Raw genomic sequence first — 25,025 nt, 5'->3', positions numbered from 1 at the left:
CTAATTTAATTGATCGAATTTAGATATACAAAATAATTGAAAATGATAAAATGTCTTATTCTAGAGTTAATAAGTCATTTTGGAAACTGTTAGTTGATGTTACTAAATATATATACATGTATATTGAGAAAGTTTGCCATGTGTAACTTCGTTGCAAAGTATTCTGGGGGACTCGTATGCCGCTCCATGTGATAATTGGGGAAGCGATAAATCGTTTTCGCGGTGGTTAATGTCAGTGTCAGGTCGACCGTGCCGCAGCCACCGAATGGAGCACGAGGATACTCCAGTTTCTAAATCGGCGAAAACTCTTCGGATTGTCTCGTTACATCAGCTCTTATATCTTCTTTGTACCAGTAACATGATTACTGATTTACATATATGTATATAAGTAGCGTACGTAAAGAATCTTTTTTTCTAAATTAGAAAAGCAATTCGTAATCTGCGATCGTGACAAATATAATACAATTGATGTGACGCACACAATGCAGAATATATATATATATATATATATATATATATATATACAACAAAAATTATATAATAAATAAATTTTTATGAAAGGCAGAAGCCGTATTAATAATTTAGTTATTTAATTATAACTCGTAATTTAGTGACCACTGGTAATTATAGGCGACTCGTTTTAATTAATTATGTAATAGATTTATTATTGCGTAGGTACTGCTAAAAATTCAATGTTTTTTATTTATATATATATATTTGCAATTATCATAGATTTTAATTTTATATACTAGATGGGGAAGTCATCTTAATCTACTATAATTAACCATGTTACATATATAGGAAAATTATTAATAGAAAACTGTCGCAAAACCAGTATTCGATAAGGCTGCGTAAAGATTTTAGAACTGGGAAGTGGCAGTCACCTCAAGTAGACTGGACAGTCATTCATTCCGACTGGGACAAAATAGCTGGTAGAGACTGCTGCGTCGTAATAGCGGCAATAGGGCCAGGTCGTCGTAAATCTAAAGAGGCGATTAAATGTCAACCGCGCGCCTCGTGCGCGCCTTCATGCGATTTTGGTTCTTCTCGCCGAGCAGCGACATGCGGTTGAAAACAATAACCCCTTTTCGATGTTTGCTTCAGTCACTCGGTTTCCATTCACGTAAAAAGAGAGATTGTTAGAATTATTTTTATAATACACAAAAGGAAAATAACTTTTTCCTTGTGTGTGAAAAAATTGTACATTAAATTAGATTATAAATATTTCTTTTAACACATGAAGATACCTTTTAATTCAATATTATAAATCCTAACTTATAAACATTATAACAAAAAATAAATAATTGATATACGCTAGAAAACATATTATAATTTGAGCATATTTTAATTGAAATTGAACGCACGTTACCATAATCTTAACAAATTAATGTTCTAGAATAAAAAGTTTCTCTTATTAGTTACTCTTTTTCTTCTTTTATATTAGTTACTAGTTTCTTCAATCGAATACAACGCTCTTTTTTTATTTATATATATATAAAATAATAAGATATTAATAAGGATATATATTAATAAATATGCGAAATTAATAAATATGGAAAATATTAATAAATATGCGAAATATATATATGACCTAAGTCATTCCGATTCATAAATCGGAATAAAAACAACAGAATCTTTCTCGTAACAAAATATAAAATTCTAATTGCTTTTCCGGGTACAAAAGAGCAGGATATTAAGAGGAGTAAATTGACGACGAAATTTATAGTGCAGAAATAATATTCCTTAATGACCGACTAATTTGGTTCCGAGGTCTGATTAGGTAATCGCTTGAGTCTCTTGCTGTGCTTCGTAATAATGATATATTAACGACGGAGATTATAACGTTCCAAGTGGAAAAGTAATGTATCATTGATACACTCGAATAAGCAGCGTTTTGGCAATTTACAAGGAACATATTCGATTTGTAAAATTACCCAATTACAAGTATCAAAGCTAGCGTGATCAAAACGCGTTTTATTTAAATTGGTCTTTAAATTAGAGTAGATTTAATCGGGGCCTCTTTCGTGTACCGCTTACAATAATTACCTGCAAACAGCAGCCCGCATAAAATTTACATAGCGCACTTCCCGCGGTGGTATCGGATACGTACTAGCCGTCTGGCAATCGAGGATATAACCTGCTTTCCCGTATGGCTGCACGGCAGAAAAAACCTTGCGTTCGCGGTTACAGAATAGAAATTATAACATAGTCTGTGAATTCCCCGCGTGTAACATTTCGCGAGCGTTAACGCTAACGCGAACTTTCACGGTCGCATCTTCCAGATTCCAGCCACTTGGAATTTTTCACGCGACTTATGTTTCCGATAACTGCGACCATCGGCAACAGCATCGCCGGGGCTCGCGAACCGGGGCGCGGGGAAGGGCGGTTTAATGAACGTCAGATAGAACAACGGTGTATCTATACCGTCTGGCATAGCTGGACTAATCGGCGAACGGCCTTGAAATACAGCCGAACCGGATACCTGGCGACTGGACGAGACGTGGGCAAGAAAAGTGCGTGGATTAGCCGCATAAATCGCACCCGGAGCTGGAATCGCGACGGAACGGACGGCGGAGTTATCGTGGGCATTTTTCCTGCTTGGCACTTTCCATCCCTCTCGTTCCTTTACATATCTCATCCATTCTCCTTCCTCCTCTCACTCTTTATCGTTCTCTCGGCTGTTTCCTCCACATTCTACCTCTTTTCCCTCCCGTTCCTTTAACGTGCCTCCTACCCGGTCCTCTCCAACTCTATCGTTCTGGCAGAGGTTGCAGTGACCCGAGACAGTGATCAAGCGAGTCGTGGGTCGTGGCTACGCCGTATCTCCTCTCTCATCCCTCTACTCCTCTCCCCCGTCTGTTCTCCTTCATCTGGCAAACTGTCTACATTTTTCACCGGCTCGAGATTTTATTTGCCCGCACTGGCCCGCAGCGCCGCGAAATTAAGCCGTTTTGAGATATTTATGAATGGATCGCTGAGGGGGCTCACGTATGGTCCCTCCAACGGTCGAACAAAGAGGGGTTAGGCCCTAACGCGACATATCTAGACGCGAGGGTTCGCGATTTGCAGGTGCTGTCAAGATTGTACAGTGCGTTGGCGAAATCTGTCTAATGCCTCTTCGGCATCGCGTATATTATTTTTTTCAAACGCCGTACTGTTGCGTGTCGTCATGCTGAAATTTTTTGCATTGTGAAATTAATGGATAGTCTAAAAGCTAGCTAATCTTCGGATGGAATCTACATGAAATTTTAGAGTTTTAGTGCGTGATTTATTAATAAGTTATATACAGACATTCGTTCTCAGTTCGTACTTGATGCTTCGATTGAAAGAATAAAGCTACAGTGTTAAGACTTATACTGATTCATTTACATAGTGATGATAATATTGATCGCGCTAAATGAGTCGCTTCGTAGACGCGCGAAAGCATCTGTGGGCATCTGGCAATATTGAATGGCCTGCTCAATATATAATTTAATATAGATCTAAGAGAGCACGGGTTGCTGATTATTTATAGAAAAAAATGCCAATGATTACATCTTAGTTCTTCATGTATAGTTCTTCGAAAAGATTTAATCAAATATAAACATTCGTTATTTTTTAATGCAAAGTAAGGAGTTCTTATTTTGAGTGTAGTTATAGAAAAAATGGCATAGGTCGATTTGATCAAATCTGGATGCGTAGTGGTACAGACTGGCGAACATAGCCTGACAAACTTCCACAATATCCACGATTGTTCCCCGAGCCCCGAGCTGCATGCTAAAGCAGACCTAAAGCAGATATTAAACTTAGTATATGACCGTAATTAGACACAGGCCTGTGCCATCCATAATGGCGTATTTCTGTGCGCGCGTCCCATCGTGTCGCCCTTCTGTAGAGTGGCAATGGACCACTGGCAATTGACTATAATTTATTTGTCTCTGAATCATTTACGACAGAACGCTAATTAACACTTTGCGAGACTTCACAGATAAACGATATCTTATATATCTTTAATATTCCATGTGCATGAGTTTCTATCTTTTTACGGTAACGTATATTTAAAAAGAAGTCTCTGAATTTTTATATCTTTATGCGTATACGTAAAGGAAATTGTTAATTGCATTAACTATCGTCTATATTATTCTCTAAAAATATTTTGGATTTTTATTTCAGAAAAGCAAAAGTTTTTGTTAGTCTCATCGAACGAATATCCGTTTCGCGGCTTCTGGTAAGCCTCCATCTCGGCGCGCAACTTTATTCTCGCCGGATAAATTCTAGCACAGCGGCATTAGTTTTCTCCGTCGAAATTATTGATAATGCTCGCACACCCAGCGCTTCGCCGATGGGCCATATTTATGGCGAATAGAGTGGGCGCAATCAAGTTCACCCGTCTTCTAAGACCGACGTGACGGGCCCTCCATAGGGTCGGTGGAGAGGATGCAACCAAGAGTTTTCTGGCTGCTGTGCTAGGCTTGCCGCCGCGTGATATGCCGCCAGGAGGATAGAATGATCTCCCCTCTGGTTGCCAAGGTAACCTATGTCCCACCCTTCGGGCTTCGGTAACCACCCCGTGGCTGCAACGGACGTACGTGTGCCAAACTGACGCACACGGCCGCGCTAAAAACGGTGTTGATTCGCACTAATACAGACGCGGCCGGTCCCACCACACGTACGTAAAAAGCGGAATTCGTGAGTGTGGTCGCTGATTCAGGTACACGCGTACACCGACGCGGGGCTCGTGGACCGCGCTGGCGAGAACGGCCATGCTGAATTCAATATCAGCATTCTCTGCATTCTCCAAGAGTTTTCTGCTCGCCCCAGAGCGATACGTATTTGATGGGTCATCCTGCATCGGGAATTGCGCACGTGCGTGTCATTTGAGCGCTCGATCGCTATAGTACGAGTATCGTTATGACGGAAGATAAAAAATACGGCTTAAATCTGTCGTAGGGTAATACCCCCTTTGCCATTTGTTAATCCGATTTCTCAACATATTACTATTCCGCAAGGTGTAAGCAAATCACGTCAGCTATATCTGTATTTTACGTAAATTGCCCATAACTTGAGTGTAATATGTGATCGCTTGCTAATCAGCCTCATGATCTCACATGAATAGTATTATACTGACTTCTATAATGTATGATTATGCCATGCTTTGATTTTATCTATTCATGAAAATGGATGTGCAATATCTCAAGTAATACGATCTTCTCGATTAAAAATCTATAGCAAGTCCACAAAATTAACTTTTAACAAAAATATAAAATCACATATTTTTTTTTTTCAAAGTTTTTAAATTTTTGACAGTAAAACACCCTTGCTCATTAAATCGTAAACTTTTGATTTAAAAAAATCTTTATTTTATGTGGTTATTAAATAAAAAATGAAATGCTTTTATGTATATAGTACCTATATGCATAGTTTCCAATGCACCTGTGACTAATTGTTCTACGTATCACCTTCGAGTTCTAACCAATTTAATAATTAATTTTCGACACTTTTTGCCGTGTCGATACAATCTTCGTATTCTCGTAAAATAATCGGAAAGAAAAGTCTTGCTATCTTTTATTGGTCAGTAGCACGCATTTGCTTCATCACGAGGCAGTAATATAGCCACTCAGCGTCGCTCCGCGAATGATGGTATTATGGCTGTCCACTCTTTGCACTAAAGAACCGGTTTCTTCGCGATCCTCAGAAAAGAGATGCTCGTCGTCCGTGGCGACAACTGAAAGTGAAGTTACCTTTGAATTGATTACGAAAATATATTCGAAATTCAGCAATGACGTTATAAATGTATAAAAGAGACCATTTATATATAGATGTATCATAGTTAAATTTACCTCACAATTTTTTATTTGTAATAAATTTATTTTATATTTGATTTTAATTGTTATTACTGTCATATTAACTATAAACAACACGTGCTGTTGTAGAAACTGTTTCGAAGCAGGTCCCGTAACATCGCGCAAACTTTTTTTTACCTGCGCACCCGACGTTTCGATTCGTATCTTTAAAACTCGTAAAAAAATTTAAAGTCGCCTGTATCCTTGTTTATGACATCAACTCTCTTGGAGAAAGTTAACCGAGTGAAGTAGCATGCTAGAAAGGGTTCGTTGTGAGTAACTTTCGTGAGAGCTTCCTGGGAACTTTCTATTTTTATTCATTCTTTTTTAACCCTCACAATAAGCGGTAGGTCCAAAGAACATTTTTTTCTTTTCGGAGAGAGAGAGAGAAAAGTAGGAGAGAGTTAAAATTTGTGATAGGCTGTGAAGACCATTTAAGATCATCAGTTAGAAACAGAGAAGAATATCCTTACTGTTAGTTGGAATTATTGTTGCTGTTAGTAAGAGATAGATTTTACGCTCCATAAAAAAAAAATTATTTAAGATGCGTTATAATTTCTTATTATAGAAATATGGAATATATATTTATACTATTTCGTTCCTTTAATATATTTATGCTTTTTAATTTAACATATTTTAGTGTTTTAATAATGCGAAGAAAAAGTTAATTTTTAGAGTAAAAATAATTTTGAACATTTTTAAATTCATATTTGCATAAATTTGTTTGCACATTAATGTTACAATTTTTTATGAAGAGAGGAGTTTAGAGACTATCGAGTGATCTCAAAAATTAGATTTTTTGCCATTTTCAGGTCCGAATGGCTGCCCGAGGCGCAGAGGTCGGCAAACGTACACGCGGTTCCAAACATTGGAATTAGAAAAAGAATTTCACTTCAACCACTATTTGACGCGACGACGACGAATAGAAATCGCGCACGCACTCTGCCTGACGGAACGACAGATCAAGATCTGGTTCCAGAATCGGCGAATGAAGTTGAAAAAGGAGTTAAGGGCGGTCAAAGAAATCAACGAGCAAGCCAGACGCGAGCGCGAGGAGCAAGATATGATGAAGAAACAGCAGGCGGAGAAACAGGCCAAGTTGCAGCAGGAGCAGCAGAGCGCCGCCCTACAGCATCAGCAGCAACATCACGTAAGCGGCCTGGAAAAAACGCAAAGCGATCTTCTGAAGGCAGTCAGTAAGGTACCCACATAGGATACCTTACTGAGCCGACTCTCTTTCTTTTAAGGAAGACACAAGAGACTGGAGCGGCCTGGACGAAGACTCCGAAGCGAAGTAGTTGGTAAGGTCGATCACGTAGAAGATCCTGAGTTCTCTTCCTCTCATCTTCGCACGCGAGAAACAGGTACGAAGCATCTGATGCAAAAATTTTCGTGATCTTCCTCGAGTCGGTGAGCCGGTGCTCGCAAGTAGAGGACCTTGCGCGGATGCGGTCATCGGCCCTTTTTTTACCAAGGGGGGAAGATAGCGAAGATTTAGGCAGCTTGGAAGATACACACAGAGCGCGAGCTACTCTGGGCAACCGAGAAAAGGTACGCGATGAATGCCTTGCTGAATCGGTTCTGTCTTTTGTTTTTTTAAGCAAGAAAGAAAGATAAGTAGATGTTACGATAGTAAAAAGAAAAACTCGAAGCATAGAGAATGAACGCACCCCACCCCAGCTACGTACTTACTTGGCTAGTCCCCGAAGGGCGACATGCGAAACCGCCTCGCACGGGGCTCAGCCTGTGACTGATTCCTAGAACGTATAATGTATATTGTTAATCGGGTGCTACACAATGAGCCATCGCGATTATCAAGCGATGAACGTGCGAATTGGCGCGATACTGCCATGGAGAGCCAATAATTACGTCGAGGCGGTGAGTAGATTAATTAAATGGACCGAAACTGAAGGATTAATGGTCGTATGAGCCAATCAGAATCATTAACGACGACATTGCGGTTAATTGATCGAACTCTGAGAGAAGGAAATAATCAAACTGCGTAAGCGGACTGTAAGCGGCATTCAATTACAAGAAACCAGCGAACGAAATAAGAGTTTAGGTAATCCTCGATTCATCACTCATCTTGCAAGTGCGAATTTTCGTTGATTAGCTAGACCTTATACGAAGCGTCATCGTTCCGGAGGAAGAAATACGGTGACGCAATTTCGAGAAAACGGTTTCATCATTTTCGACGTTGAACGTTTTACCTTCGACGTTACGTGAACGCTTCCTTTACACAATCGCTAAACGAAATTACAAAAGGCGTAAAATTTGCGACGTTCTCGTTGGAACAACGAACGTGTCTCTCGCGCGATTGCGGACTTCCGGTAACTCCTTCTAGATATCGGTCTACGATTATAAATAACGGGCGTACACGACTATTTTCCCCTACATTTCCCCTCTTCGGTTAATTCGATAAAATAATTCAATATTGGGCTTACTATGTTCACTTTTTCAACGAATTAGCTAAATGTTATTTATGCTGATTTTGTATAACTATTTATCGAACAAATAGATTAGTCATTGGCGGTATAGCAAGTTTTATCTACATATGGGTTTTATAAAGAAATTTGTACTTTCTTGGAGAAAAAAATCTGATTTTACAAATTATATAATAATGCACACACATGTAGTGTATATATATATATAGTAAAATATTTTTTTCCTTGATAACAACTCTTTCGGTACGCTCGGTACATTTTCGCACAAAAAACCTATACTCACGGATATAGGAAAAACATATTGCTTATGTTTTCCAGCCATTCCGATATGTCAATTCAGACAAATCGCAAGAAATAAAACTTTTTGTTAACGAAATATAGTAAATTATTTTAGACACAATAAAAGTTTAGGGTATTTATTTTTTTACCAACGTGAGTAAAAGTAGTATTCTATCGTGAGCAATAAAATATTGTTGAATTCGCGAAACTTGTCGAAGAATTTAAGAAATATAGATGTATGATGGAGAGACATAAACGATATTCAGACATTGAAGAACGTGGTCACGTGCCGTGAGTATATAAACATTGGTTTTCTCAAGAATAAATCTTTCTGAACAGTGTTTCTCGAAAGCGTGATATAGATGGTAAATAACTGTACAATATGCTTGGCAACCGCGCTTTGTCAAGATTCTGACAACTAGTAATTGTCTCGATTATCCTGCCGTGTCGATAAACAAGAAAAAATTATACATATACACATGTACACGTAACATACAGTTGATCTACTTATTATTTCGAGAGAATGCTTTAATCATTTACCTAAAGTTGGGATAAAATGTTTTGCATGCTGAATTTCATAATATAATTTCTGTGTAACAATCAATTAATCGTTTGAATTATAATTTGCGCATTTTTTTATTATTATTTTCTTTTCAACCGTATATTGGAAATTATACATGTAAATGTTCGTGAGTACACAATAATTTTGATGAAAAAACAAGAGCAACAAACGCGGGAGAAAGTAAGCTACACATGGATACACGCTCGTATGTACGTACGAGAAACACGAACCACATTACCGGACGAGTATCTCACTCTTAGTACATTAAATACGTAATTTGGTGTCAGGGTAGACTTTTCCATAGATATAGAACCCGTTGTTGGTATTACTTACTTAGAGTTCGTAAAAAAAGGAAAAGATAAACATAAAAGGAATAACCGATATATAAATTATTGCCTAATTATTTTTTTCTCCTTCATATTAGCGCGATCGATGCATATAGGTCTTGATTCTTTATCATATAAGTCTTGAGCAAATTTTATCCGAGGTACATAGTGCTACTCTTAATTTAATAGCTATAAAATTGAAAATAAACATATTGTTGTTTAATGCTAAGCAACACAATGTGTTCATTTTTCATTGATTTCATAATTATTATAAAGAAAAATAAAAAATATATTGTATTTGTTATAAAAAGATAAGATTTTAATCTAAATATGTATACACATATTGTATATGTATATACCTTCGGATTAAATTTTATCAATATATATTTATATGAATGAAAAATACGTAAAATCTGGCAAGAAAATCACATTTTTCAGATCAAGATCAGAATCTATTGCATGGATCGCCTAATTTATAATGACGTAAAATCATATTGTACACAATACCATATTATATATTATTAAAAGTAATAAGTATATATTATATATATGGACAAAATAAAATGAAAATCTGTTGTATCGCGCATCAAGGTAGAATTTTTTCTGGTGCGGTAAGATCTTAGGATACATTTAAACAAGTACGTAAACTGAGGGGAAAAAAATACCTTGTTAATCTAATTGAATGAGAAAATAGCATAAATAACGGCGAGCAGCTCCAAATAGACGTCCGTAATCAAAGCAAAAAAGCACACTTAAATAAAATTGAAAGAAAAAACGTATTCATATTAATACTCTACCGCTAATTTTATCTAAACTAAAAAAAATAATACTATAAATAATATTCCCATACGTAATGTAATGATTAAGCTGCGCGTGTGAGTCCGCACGTATGATGTACTCACGTATCTCCTCACATAGCGAAGTACCTACTTACATACCGTAATCGTAATAGTGTTTTAACATGTAATGTGCAAAATGAAAAAAGATGAAGTAGAACATAATATATGCGTGTGTAAGATTAAACAGTTTTGCAGAAATTAGGTTTCAATAAGGTAACGAGAGCACTCGCAGAAATATGGTCACATTTACGGATGTTACAACGTGCTCAGTAATTACAACGTATTTAATTAAAATATTCGCGGAATATGTTTTAAACTATTATTCAAATTAAAAAAATTATATAGCCTGCTAAGGCACTATAATGGTGCGTTTCATAATGATAATAGCGATGTATTTCGGAGATAATAGTCATTAATATGATTAACGAAACTATTAATTAAATTTAATTAATTGATTAATTACATTTACTAATTTATATATAAAATGTAAGTGTAAATTGTAATAAATCAATTAAGATTCGACCCATTTTTAATTATATTTTTCCATTAGTTTTATCTGCAAAATCTACGGTGGAAGGTACATTAAATGTTTAATTCATATATACGAAAGGAAAGTTGCATTATAATTTTTGAAATATTTTTATTTAAATAAGAACAAATGTTCTTGACTAAAAATAATATCTTTTTATTGCACATCGATATGATCATCACATATGTCGAGCCATATTTCGTGCTTGTACTCGACTTACGTATATAGATATACAAAAAATATTATGGAACAACACAACACACATATTTGTATATCGCGCGGTTCCACTCCACGTAATCTGTTATCGTGTTAAGAGTACACAACGTAATTATTGTATATTTCGTGGCCGTAGCCCATGGATCTTTCGGTTGTTCTGTCGGAATGTAAAAAAAAAAGAAGTACGATCGCGCCTGAACATACTCCGGCTCATTGTATACGGAACAAAAAAAAAGAAGTAATATCGTGAAATCGAAAAATGAGAGGGACGCACGTGACGCGGTTAGCTCCGAGAATCGGTGTATCTATTTATAGAAAAGCTTTATAAACACATGACTTTATTTACGAATTATTATTATTATTATATTATTATCATTATCATCATCATCCCTATTAATTATTATTTTTATTTTGTTTTATAAATTTACCTGTCAGGTCCACCATGTAGCTTTCGATTCTACAAGGCGGACGTGCGAGCATTAGTTTTATTATATTATTATTATTAAATATGAGTTATTATCATTATTATTGCTTAGTTATGTTTTTATATTATTGCTATACAGACATCGTTAATTTTTAAGCGACGTGGCAGCAGCAAGTACTGCGACGATGGCGGCGCCAATACGTCCGACAAATTAGAGATATATACGTAATGCGTAATAATAATTATTATTAAAACTTAGTCCGAAGAATTTGTACAGTATGGGACGATGAGATTTATGGCGGCCGTGTTAGTTTCTATTTACGATACACATTAAGTCCTTAACTCTTAGCGAGGCGGTGTGTGTGGCGAATAAAGGGGATGACATCGACGTACGGAGTCGCGCCACTTTTTGCGCGCATACGTCAGACATCGACCATAGTGTTGGACTTGAGAAACGGATCGATGATGAGGATTAGTGATTTCTCTTCTATACGACATTACGCCATTACGCATTTCTCTTCTAGAAAGTCTCGAATCACAAATCTTGTCTTAACGACGATAATCAGTTATTGTGTGACCATATTACTTTATCTGAGGAAAAATTCCAAGAAATTTCGTTTGAGCTGCTTCGTTGATCGCTTATAAACATTGTTGATGTGGAATTTTGACGAGCGTTGTAACTATGCTCGCTTTATATTTTTACAATGAGTATACGAGTAACTTTAGAAAGGAAAAAAACCGATCGACTTGTTTGGAAATTGGCATTACAGGTACATAAGACTCTTAGAAAGTATATTGTCACGGATTTAATTCGTGATTTTCTAAATTACACGAATTAGTCTGCATCCGATGTATCCTAATCAAATGAGATCCCTTCTCGAATCTTTCGCATGGATCGGAAGAGTGTAGAGGTATAAGGCGGAAATTTTAGAGTAAAAATTGTGCGGGCGCCGTCCACATATGAAGCTTTCTCTTGGCTTATATCTAAGCTAGCTGCAGCAACTCTCTATATGGTTATAGAATATTATTCCAAATAACTGACGCATAATCATATCATATAACGTTCATAATGCTTCCCCATCCTCTTCCCTTTTCTCCTTGTTCCTTCGATCTGTCCTCCTCCTCCTCCTCATTCCTTTTTTCCTTCCCGCTTCTACCTCTTTGCCATTTATATACTCGCTCTAATCTTACCATTATCGTAGATGTGTACTATATCGAATTGATAGTACCGACTATAGGTATAGTTAACTGAAACGTTAAAAAAAACGAAAACACATAATATGTTAGTAGTACAACATTGCCCGACTTGCCAAACTCGCGTACATGTCTTTCTTGAATTTGCGTGGCCACGGCCGGTTCTTCGACATTAAAGCAAAAATATTTATTGAAGCAAACCCCTACCCCAGTCTCCACTTCCCAAACCCCGCGCGAGGACTTCTCTTATCCGAATTAATAAATATAGAACGAACACACTAGAGTGTGGCTCAAACATTGGTTAAACGATGTAGTAACATTTAATGTGCGTGTATGAGTAGTGTGAAAGAGATTTTGCTTTTGAGGACAAAAAGGGTTGCATGGACGTGCGAAAGTAATGATGGCATAAGATATGAGATATGAGAAAAAGAGAGAGAGAGAATGTGCGCGCATGTGTGTGTGTATGTGTATGTCAGAGAGAGAAAGAGAGAGAGAGAGCGTGAAATATTCAGCGTAAATCACATCGTATTATTTGTAAGCAAATGCGAATAATCTATTGGCAAAATTGAAATTAATTAGACCTATTCTTCGCGATAAGCGCCACGTATTGGTTAAAAGAGAAAAAGTTATTTATATGAAACAAGTAGCCGAATCCGTCTGGCGAAACGTAGGATTGAGATGAGAAAAAAATTGTTTGTTATATTTTCTTTATCTATAGATGTCATTGTTTATTTATGAGCTGTTTATTTTACGTATTTTTTTCGTATATTTGTTTTTGTTAATGTGAAAAGAAAGGTACTGACGAATTTTTTTTAAATGATAGCATAGTGTGAATATATCGCTTGTCGTCTCTATTGTTTCGATGCGTATTTTTTATATAGATATATTATGTTTAATATTCTGTACTCGAAGACGATGATGCTGTTGCGTACCGCAATCTCTAAGCTTAACAGGCACTAACGATTTCGTTGAAATATCTCGCGATTGCCGAAAAAAAGAAACTAATTCTAGTCTTCTTCTTTGGCAACTAAACGCTGATGATTGGTACGGAACAATTTCGTTGTCCTTCGCGCAACTGGTTGTATTATACTTATTGCATTTGTTCATTCGACCTGTGTGTACTAGTGTAACGGTGTATCCGGCTAGCGTGAACACAAATCTGGGCACTTGAGGTTGGAATCGACTGTGAGTATTATATGCAAAAATTAACTGTTAAACAGATTGCTGTTTGGGATTTTAATAACATGCATCAGACGATGTTGAACATATTTAAAATGTTTCTGTTCGTTCGCAAGAATGTGTTGACTGTCTTTGTTGTTATTTTTGGTAATTGTTTGCCATTGACGTTGCTCACAACTGATTCCGTAAAGTGATAAGCTAATCAGTTTTTATATACACATTAAATGTTATTTTTTTTGTTGTGGCAGCTTTTTTACGTCTCGAATTTTTTTAATGATATTCCTATGGCAGCGCGTCCTGTATATAATATAATAGCTTTCTTGATCTTTCGCGCTTGTTATTATCTGACGAAACTTGGAGAAATTCGGTGTAAAATGTTCTTCATTGTTCGTTTTGACAGAACAAAGGATCTTCTCATTTTTTGTCAGAAACTACGCGTAAAAAATTTTACGCAGAAACGTATTTCATCACGACGACATTTCGTTGCTCTTCCTGTCATCGAACGCTTTGATTAAAGAAAAATTCCTCGAAGTTGTTGACATAAATTCAAGAGTTATGTCTAACGGACACTTGTTCTGCTCCGATTGTTTAATTAAATGTTGTTTATTGTTTAAATATAATGACGAGATGTTGTATATCGTACAATAAAAACAGTAAGTCCGGGCCTGTGCACATTTTTATCAATAACGATGGAAATCGAATTATAGAAATATTCATTTCCGAGATTCTGCAATGTCTTTGCTCAAAGTTACAGCCGATTCAGCGCAGTCTCTTTCTGTTCTTTCGTGATATCACGCAATAATACTGCGAAACTTCGCAAGTGAGAGAAGTTAATTGTCAATTTCAATTTAATTTGAGCCTTTTTTAATTCTATTCTCTCGTAATTTTTAAAATAATCCACAAATGCAGATTTTTTAATCTTTTAATCATTAATTTTATGTCTATCGAATGGATGGAAAGCCGTACATTATTTCAACAATTCTCGATGTAAATATTAAACACCACCCTAACGTTAACATCGCCCAGTGAATGAAGAGCCGCAAGAGAAAATTAATTAAGATGAATGAATCCGCGGGTCTTAACGTATCGATGATACCCAATTAACGTAATAATGTAACGATAAGCGAGCGTAGCTGTCCTTCAATACCTACCTACCTACCTACCACGTTAAGTAATAGGAGTAATGAAATAATGGAGTCTCGTGTCTATTGACTATTAATGATTAGTATTATACCGTACGACGAGAGCTGGTGACGAGATTGACGACGATGATGATAACGATGATGATGGCGAGCGAGGTGGTAATTCATTGACAATGAATGTAAATGTATCCATTTTCAAAACTTGATGTAGAATTATATTCGTAAGCTATCTATGATATTACAAACGAAATAAAAACATATAGTAAATTATATGTGGATGCTTGTTTTATTCCTGTAATAAAACTCTCACCATTCTGTTATTATTTTCTTTTTCACCGTATATGTTTATAATGTAAGTGACTTAAACCAATTCATGTTTAAAGAGCATCATTTAGTAGAGGTATAGACAAAACTATAATAAATAGAGATAAACTCAAATCTGGACAAATAAATACACGAAAATGGTGTATATTTACGACGAGGGAAATAGAGATGTGACAATAAGATATATTTTAAGCGTTTTAATTTCTTTCATTATTTTTCCATCTTGTTATCTTTTATACTAGTTAGCGGAACATTGGATTACTACCTCTATCCAAGATAGACACATTCTTACTTTTCCATCACGAAAACTCGAATTTATAGCAGTTTCTTCTACAAAATGGAGCATTTAAGTTTTGTATAATTTTTCGTCTTAATTATCTTATTAAGACATGAAAATGAGAAAAGGAAGAAGATAAAGATAGGGTAAAAACAATCACCAAGTTAACTGGGTACATTTTGATGGCAAATTTCGGCCATACGTGAGGAGGACAAGCTTTTGTTTCTATTCCTTTTAGATTTCCATTCCTATACATCTCATCGAATTTTCGCCACTTTTACGCTTGCAAGGGTGGAACATTGAAATGGGAGGCATCGAGTGGTCGCGTATGGCTGCGGATATTCGGAAATAACCGTATCGGTTTATGCGTCACGGTCCCCTAGGCTCTCTTCCTATTTGCCGATCACCCATTTCTCTTGCAATCCGTTTGTATTTGGTGTATCGCACCATTTTGCTTTGTATTGCGCATCTTTCGTTTAAAAAATGACCGTTTTTATATCCTGAAGTATTCTATCCCAAGATAAAAAGTCACAAATAGCATAATATTATAAAAATAACGTGACACAACTTTTTAAGAAAGTGTTTAACATAAGAAGAGAGAATTTATTGTATACGAAAATTTATTTAAAACGGTACGGTTGCATTTTTTCTGCAACAACTTGGAAAGTTGATGATTCAATCAACAGAATGACAAACTAAAAAATAATGATTGAGTGAACGCTTGATATAATTTTGCAGCCACTCACGACACGGTCCAATTTTCGAAAATTTTTATTCAATATTACGTTATTGATCTTTTGTTCTACACGAGCATACGAGTCCAAAGTGGTATCGCAAGTATTTCCGTTAATGTATGAAACCAGTTGTTCGCAGCACGACATTATTCCCCCAATGTTACGTAGAATCGCCTTGATCCGCTTTATAGAATCTTATTCTCCATGGTAGGCGGAGAGCTAGGATCCGGTATTGTCTGATTGACGAATGAAATAGATCCCGTGGCGAAACCCGTCCCGGTCTCTTTGTCCTTGCCTGGTGTTTCCGGAGGGTCCAAGACGGTTCTTCGCGCACGGCGCGGCACGCCATTGGCAATCCGCGAGGTCTCGTACCCGCGGCGCATATGGAATATTAATTCGTGGGGTTAAGGTTACCAACGGCATTGCGTATACATACGGACGGTCATGTATATCCGCACGTCGCGCACATATATCCACGTCGCTTCGAATGTATGTCTTCTCGCCGGCGCACTGTCCTCCATCCCGTTTCTCTGCCCTTACTTATTGGTTTCGTTGGCCCCTGGCGCTGGGGAGGTAGAAAAGTGGCGTGGACCCGGTACGAGATCCGAAGGATCGTTCTGCCTACGCGGAGGAAGAAACGGGTGAAGGGCGATGTCCCTCGGGGACTTTAACTGAAACGTATAAATGGATGAAGGCGCGGAAACGGTGACCCTCTCGTCTCAATACAACGACACCATTGTTCTCCGTAGATCACAACCAAGTATTCTAGAGGCAGATCGTTAATGGATGCGCTTTGCACTCCTCGCGATACAATTTGTGTGTGATATAAGAATTCGATAAAATTTAAAAAAAAAAAAGTAACATGTGAGCGAAAAAGAATTAATCGTTTCTTGAAAAACGCAATTCTTCAACCTTGATTTATTAAATAATTTGTTGCCTCAAAAAACTTTCTCTTTTCTAATTATCAATTTTTTATTACTTTTTATACGTATCAAAAGTCGTTAAAGCGGAGATAAAACACCGAGAAGCGTTTGGCAGTAACGAATCAGCCGGTTACGTTGAAACATCGCGAATGCATGACGAAAATAACAGGAGACATGTACCATGCTCTTCACATCTCGGTCGTTATACGCCGCTAACTTTATTGCTCCAGTCTCGGTCCACAGTCTCACGGTCTCTTATCTCCCCGTGCTTGTAACATTACAGCCACGCTATACTTTCCGAGTCTTGCGGAGAGACGTCGGTGTGCGCCGTTGCGCCAGGGTCAGATCAGCCTCTTCTGTATTACGTGCAAGTAGCAGCGGTGTATTTCGCGAATTATTTCTTTATCATTCTAGATTTCAACGGTTTCCGGTTCCTACTATACCAATTCTTAACAAAAGTTTGCTCACTAGCGACGATAATATGTAGAATAATGAGGGGTCCTCTCTCTTTACTGCAATAAAATATATTTCTTCAGATATTTAATGGATTTCTTCATGTCTGTATTCTTTTATATTATTTTATCTTCTCGGTATATATTCTCTTCTAAAGATTTTCTTACGCTATAGTATATGAAAGTTATGATACGGAGAGCTGCTGATGAAAACCTTTTCTTATTTTACTGCTTTTGAATTTCCCTCGAGTATTCTTCGATGTAGATATCTCGTAACTATAGAATTAATTAACGATCTATCGCTATTACAGCTTGGTTATATTAATTTTCTTTAAAATAACGCTGGTTATTAAATATATGTGCGCCCTCCAACTGCATAAATATTATATCATTTTTGTGAGAGAAGTAAAATGCGTTGATAACGATGTGATAAATATGTTTGAGAAATTACTCAGGCAGAGGAGATGTAACTCAGCTCGAAAGCTGCATACCGTAAATGGAACACGTCGTCGGGTTCTTATCGGCTGTTTCATTCCGTACCCGTACTTTTGGCCCGAGCTAATTGAGATCATATCTCTTTGCTCTTTATGAAGCTCCGCTCCTCCCATGCGCAACAATGTAGATCGTTGGTGTTAGAAACTTCGCAACATTAAGTCAAGAAATTGCTTGTGCACATCCGACTGAAGAACTCCGATATTTTGCACAGGGAAACATTTATCAATTGTACATAAACGATTCGATGATCGATTACAATTGGAATAAATTGCAGCAATCATTATTTCACGCTGTTAAATTAACATCCACGACTGTTTCTCCTTCGTAAAATGTTTGTCTTTATCAGCGAATAAAGAGATTTCGCCGCAAATATGCGCGACAACCTATTTTAATTATTATTGATTGAGAAATTATGATCGATAATTGTAAGCGCTACAGATTTGAATTAAATATTACGGTTGACCGTTACTGCAATAAACGGTTTTAAGAAAACCCGCCAACCCGCCAACGACACTCTCGCCGCTGAGACGACTGTCGTTGGGACGGTCATAAAGATTTCATTTTTTAAGGAAACGAAGTTGAAGGGAAGCCTTTAGTCCGTGCCGGACTTTTTTCTCGAAACAAACAAAGTTACGCGAAGGTATATTGTGACCAATAGCGAGAATCCTTGCCTGGGCTTAGAAGGGATATATCAAAGTGCAAACTTTCCTGTGTCAGTTTCTTCTTGCTCGTCCGATGGCATCTATTGCTTTCTAACATTTCCGCGGTCTTTTAATAAAATACAAGTTAATAAAATCAGTCTAAGCATTCTATAGTTTTATAATAATATTTAGAACAATTATTACGTGCGGACTATAATTTATGTGAAGTGTGAGTGTTTCAAAATGTGTGACAAAAAAATAAATTATAGTTAAAATCAGTTTTCATATTAAATCTTTCATGAAGATAGCGGTAAACGTTAACATTGGTAAGTACAAAATTATACATTTTATGCATGTAATAAGTAGTAACATAAATCCGGAAGAAAATTTGTATTACGTTGCATTAAGAAAAATCAATTTAAAATATATGCGTTTCCTTCAAAATTTCGCTTTTGTAAATATCATAACAAACAATTACTTAGACAATTCTAGTTCAAGTCATTGCGTGTCTCAGTGTAGGCAACATATAAGAGAATAAGATAACTGTCAAGATATAACTTAAAGCTACGATTTTTTTGTCATTATCAGGTAAAAAGCAAAAAAAAAGAAACATTTATGATATTAAATTTGTACCTCGACACGATCACAGCGGAATTAACGAAACAGTAGACACCGAGATACAGATAAGTTTTTATGCGACATTTCACACGTATTGCATGAAAGCATTAGATAACTTCGAAAATATCGATCGTAAGATCGCCGTAGTTATTATATATAGTTGACAATTTACCGACACGTGCTCATTATACTAGTGTTTTTTGTGCAATTTTCTTGCACTCCGTCTGGTTATTTTTACGTCTGGGCCAATATCGGGATCGAGATGGAAAGCTCAGATTGTCTTTAACGATTACCCTTGCCGCGTATTATATGCGCGGTCGCATGTGCGTGCGTTGCATGTGCGCCGCGGTACTCGCAAATTCTTCGCCGCGTTTTCCACATAATTGGTCGGCTTGGTCGGAGTAAATTGCTTGCGTGCAGATTAGAGGGGACACGTTTCAAGGGGCGAATACTGCCTATATACGCCATTCGTATTCCCGGGTAAATCATGTTAGTTTTTAGGAAATATTACCAAGACGATCGATTTTGCGCGCACCGTTTCAAATAAGAAACGGACGTCGAGCATATATTGATATTATTTTTTTGTTCGAATAATTCACGAATAATCGTGATAAAATTTTTAGTATGTTTTGAATCGTGGTCTTCTATATAAAACTTTAATAATTTGACAGTTCTGACACATACTTAAAATATTTTAAAACTAGCTTAGATTTCTATTAGCAAAAAATAATTAAAAATTTAAATCTGTAGAATAAATTTAGATATTTTTATTTTCCATTTTTTCATATTAATCGTGGATTAATTATTTTACAATTTATCCATAAAGAGGAACCGTGAAGAAGAAATACGAAGAAATAAATACTTTTTTATGACTAAATGACGAATTGCGTTTTGATCATTTAATGATATATATAAATACGTCACGTACCTATAATTTTATACCATAAGCGTTTTATAAAATATTGAAAATCATATTGGGTGATTGAGTTCATTACTCAACATTTATTTATTTAATTTCATGCTAATTAAGAGTATCGGAGTAATTAACGAAAATACGTGAAAACATTTAATTAGAAAGTTCATTGATTGTATTACGAAAGCAAATGCAGGTTAGGTTATCAATGGAGCCTTTTTCGATCTGTGTATATCAGAGCATATATAACTACAGTACTACACGAATAAAACGACGCAGACACTATTAAATAATGTACTGTCGGAATTCTATTTACTTCTCCGCAACGTTAAAGACATCTTTATATTGAATACGCGATAGGAGCGATATGGAAAGAATAAAACGTTCGTGCTCTATAAACTCAATCGAATGATTCACGTTTCATAAACATTTATTGCCGGTGTTAATCGATCGATTTAAGCACAATTATTTATGTGTGTCGCAGCTTATATAGGCTTGTACATAAATACACACAGATGCACACAGGACACACTCGTTTATCCGCGTATTTGAAGTATTCAATGTGACAATTTATATGCTAGAATTCTGTGAATTCATGTCGTGTCGATGGTTTCGTATTTAAGAGATGGTTTTGTAAAAAAAAAAGGTGCGCACGCACACGCACATTTATAACTTTCACGGGTGCTTATTGGATTATATTATACAATAAATGCTAGTGTATGGTAATCGTAGGAAGAAACGCACAGTATCTTGACGTACTTACGAATACATAATATGGTTTATGTCCATAATCAACGTTTCATAATGGCACTTAAGCATCCACTTGTTGATACCATTTATGGCCATTGTATGGCATTACACGTGTAAAACGGTCACACGGACGTCGTACCGACACGCACGAGTAACTATGTTAACGTTAATATCGTGTATGCACGCACGCGGATTTAAAACTGCAAACACGTTCTTGCACCTGCTCGAAATTATTTGGTTGTTTTATCACCTATTGCTTGCAAAAATAATTGAAATTCAGATGCATTTCTTGTCAATATACTCCTGTCAAATATGATCAAATATATTTTGTTTCTTAGAATTTAAAGATTTAATTTTTCGATATCGTCGATTAAATGTGTGCTAAGTTGGATATTCCTATACCTAGCGGATATTTTTAGATGAAATATATTAATCGAAGAATTATATTCTTATAGTTTAAGGTTTCAAGAAAGAATGTTAAATATGTCATATTATTAATGTGTCTATATTTCAATCGCTTCATTTATTATTCGTGAAGTAAATTTGTTTCGTATTATTTTTTTTTAGCATATTGAATTCTTCGATCATACTATTAATACATTCTTCAGTAATCCCTCAATCAATTCCAATATTCTTTATTATATATATATCTCTTGTCACACACAACTAAACAATAATATATTATGATCAAAGTAACATATTATACGATGAATAGATTTATTGATTTTAATTTTCACAAACTGATGTTAGTTAATGCATTTAAATAAGATTTATACTTGAATGCGTAAGCATGAATATTTATAACTACAGTTACAAAAATAGTTTAGTAACTTTTTAATACACATTATGATATATTACAATTTAAAAGCTTTTAAAGCAATTTTTAATAAATAAGGTAATTTTTATAAATTGATAGACTAAAATATCAGAAATAAAAAGATTACATTGGATGAATATTGTATATAATCTGAGCATTAAATCATTGCACAGCTGGAAACATGGAAGAGTACTTTTTTCCTATAAATGTAAACACGTATTCTGAAAGAACATCACACGCGTAAACACATAAATATGTTTCGAACTGAATAAAAAAGTATTGTCGCTCGAATTCGCTTTTTCGTCCTATTAAAGATATTATAGAATCGGGATACGCGTCGTATAATATTCGATTTATCCTGTTGCCCTATTTTGAAATAAAATATCGTAAAAGCCATCATAAAGTATCGAAACCGCTTGCTATCTATTAATATTTTCCTTATGCGGTTTAACGTTAATACTCATCGATAATAGGATTCTAGATATGAAATATATTATTATCGAAGGATATAGACAGAAAGATGTTGAAAAGTACGGTGTCCGATGTGCAAATAGGTAGGTACGTATACCACTCGCACCATCTAGATTCTAGAGAACGCTGAACAGAGCGATGGCGTATTGATCTTTTTAGTGACATAGCGTCTCCACAGACACAATCCAACTCCCTTCCACTCTTCCTCTTGACACGCGGACTAAAGGTCTATATTTCCTCTGGGACAAATATGTTTCACTATTCCTATAAACACAATTTGCCAGGAATATCGTACTACGAATATAGGTATAAACGCACAATGTCGAAGGGGTGGAAGGTTAAAGTGTTGGTACGCTCGATCTTCTGTTGTCGGATGTATATAACAACAAACGTGCCGAAATGAAACATATTTCTGGATTAAGAGTGCGAATGTACCATATACAACATTTTATAGACAACGCAAAATTTTCTCTTCGTGTTGAAGTTTTACGAAGAGACGCCCAAAAATCATAACAAATGACCCAATGTCGATGTAATAAGAATATAAACAGTCGACTGGTTCAGATCAGCGTTGCGCTGCGTATTTTATAAAAATGTTAGAGCTGGAGCAAGAAATCGCGCGCCATTGACACCGGTAGTTTGAAGCTGCCGGTGTTGCAAATGCGGGACTTATGGGAGACGAAGACGATTCGTAAGTAGTCAGCGTCGGAAGTTAAAAGGAGGTAGTAAGGAGAGGGGCAGAGAAAAAATAAACGTTGCATATGCTTTTCGGAGCGTACAAACGTGCCCGTCGGACGTCGGCGCTGGTTCGCCCAGTTCGCCCGGCGCGAGCGCCACTCCGTCTAGCCTGACGTCTACACTCTGTCAACTGTTTTATATTTAATCCGTGCCGTTTTAGTAAGCAATAAACAAACACTGTATCACATAAGCGCTGTTCAAATTAGCCTCAATACCATTTCAAACGGCCATCTCGCATTTATGAAGATGACCGGGGATGGTAGCCCACCCGAGAGTTCTTCGTACGACGGGTCGGGAATGTGCCAGAGGAAAAAAGGGGAATCACCGTAGAGAATCGGTGGAGAGTGGGAAGAGCGACCAGTGGGGATTTGGAGGGGAGAGCGCGATGACGTCACGAAATGCCGTGGCACCGCCTACCGGTATGCAATGGGCGGGAATCTCGCTACGATTTACGATCAGCCACGCCACCGACATCTAGTGTCAGTCAAGCGAAGTTAGGCGGCTCCATGGTGGCCATTATAAGTTCACGATTGGCCAGAATCATGGCACAACGCGAATCAGACGATACTTTAAATATGGATTTTTTTTCTCCACCCGCAAAAACGGGACAAGAGATTCCCATAAATCGCGATTGATTATTGATGGGTGCCAGGAGCAACCAGCTCGTAATATTAATGGCAATTTCAGATGCACAATTGTTTCCAGCGGTAAATCTATATTTGCTTAATCGAGAGGAAACGCGAATGGAGTAGAATACGATCGTGCGTTCTTCTTTTATAAATTACTAATAAACATATATATTTTAAATTTTTTAAATAAATATTTTATATTTATATATATATATATATATATATATATATATATATATATATATAAAAGTAGAATTTATATCTTAAATATATAAAAGAGTATACATATACGAAATATCAGTTTACTCCTGTTTCTGTTTTACTCCAGCATCTACATATTTATATATATATATATATATATATATATATATATAGGCAAATAAATATAAATATATTATATAATAATTTTATTAAACCTTTATATTGGCATTTATATGCTAAATTATTTATTTTTACCGGAAAATAGATTTAAATAGATGTATTTCTAAGTTATTTTTTATTTTTTAAAACTTGACAGACATGAAAAAAACATACTATCTAGAAACTAAAATACACAAGAAAATATATTAACTATATATATATATATATAAATAATAGATGATGACTATTTAATGACTATTTAATGACTATTTAACCGTTCATTAAAATTTTTGATGAGCAAAACATCTACAAAATTAGAATAAATGACATTTTACATATGTATACCATCATTACATATTTATTTCTTTCTTTAATTGCTTTTGATATAATTGACTTTTCCACAGGAAATTTATATCATTTTGTAATAATCATATTTTACAAATTTTATGTTCTGTTAAAATAGCACTATATGTCACCTTGTACCTATTCTTAAACATATTTCTCGATATTATCTTGAATTTTGAATTATGTCCTATTATCAAAAAAAATTATTATTATTAGTTAAATACTAAAACCTAAAACGGTTTATATTGCTTAGAATTATTTATTATTAAAATATAATATATTATGTCCGACAAAGAAACAAAAATTTTAATAGAATTTGTTATTTATATATTATTTCTTACTTTTTATTGTATAAACTACAATGTTTATAGTAGCAAATTATTATAAATTGACTGCTACAGTTTTTATGGAATATTAGTAACATCACTCTTACGACTAAATTTTAAACTATATCGGAGATATTGGAACTTAAAAGATAATTCTCCTGCAATGCCTGCAGAGTCTTAGAATCCAACTTATCACCAGTGGAAAATTAATAAGCATTGTCAATTGTCAATAAATACTTTTAAGCACTTTCTTCTA

General features: G+C 35.7%; 2 protein-coding genes and 1 long non-coding RNA gene across 9 annotated transcripts in view; 2 read left to right on the top strand and 1 right to left on the bottom strand.

The window, feature by feature from the left end:
• The window catches only part of LOC143908204 (homeobox protein abdominal-A homolog), a 33,214-nt gene extending 17,986 nt beyond the window's left edge, over positions 1–15,228 (top strand). The window contains exons 3-4 of one of the 2 annotated variants that reach the window (XM_077425651.1): positions 6,635–6,972; positions 7,070–15,228. In XM_077425651.1, the coding sequence (XP_077281777.1) occupies positions 6,635–6,972; positions 7,070–7,120 (389 nt within the window). In that variant the 3' untranslated portion in view covers positions 7,121–15,228. Of the gene's footprint in view, positions 1–6,634 lie in introns of both variants that reach the window. The other variant, XM_077425650.1, reaches the window with a different exon arrangement.
• LOC143908202 (uncharacterized) overlaps positions 1–25,025 on the top strand; it is a 371,145-nt gene that overhangs the window by 191,993 nt on the left and 154,127 nt on the right. The window lies entirely within an intron of this gene.
• Positions 5,447–25,025, bottom strand: part of LOC143908208 (uncharacterized) — an 86,621-nt gene continuing 67,042 nt past the window's right edge. For 2 of the 4 annotated variants that reach the window (XR_013260061.1, XR_013260060.1), the window contains exons 3-4: positions 7,515–7,579; positions 7,299–7,407 (exon numbers count right to left, since the gene is read on the bottom strand). This is a non-coding gene — a long non-coding RNA (uncharacterized LOC143908208). Of the gene's footprint in view, positions 5,705–7,298; positions 7,408–7,514; positions 7,580–25,025 lie in introns of those variants that run through there. The other 2 variants (XR_013260062.1, XR_013260059.1) reach the window with 1 other exon arrangement.

Source organism: Temnothorax americanus, unplaced genomic scaffold (assembly GCF_048541705.1).
Source record: "Temnothorax americanus isolate GAGA-0224 unplaced genomic scaffold, ASM4854170v1 Scaffold9, whole genome shotgun sequence".
Lineage (NCBI taxonomy): Eukaryota > Metazoa > Arthropoda > Insecta > Hymenoptera > Formicidae > Temnothorax > Temnothorax americanus.
The sequence above is the reverse complement of the archived record's forward strand: the minus strand, read 5'-3'. Positions and strand labels throughout refer to the sequence as shown.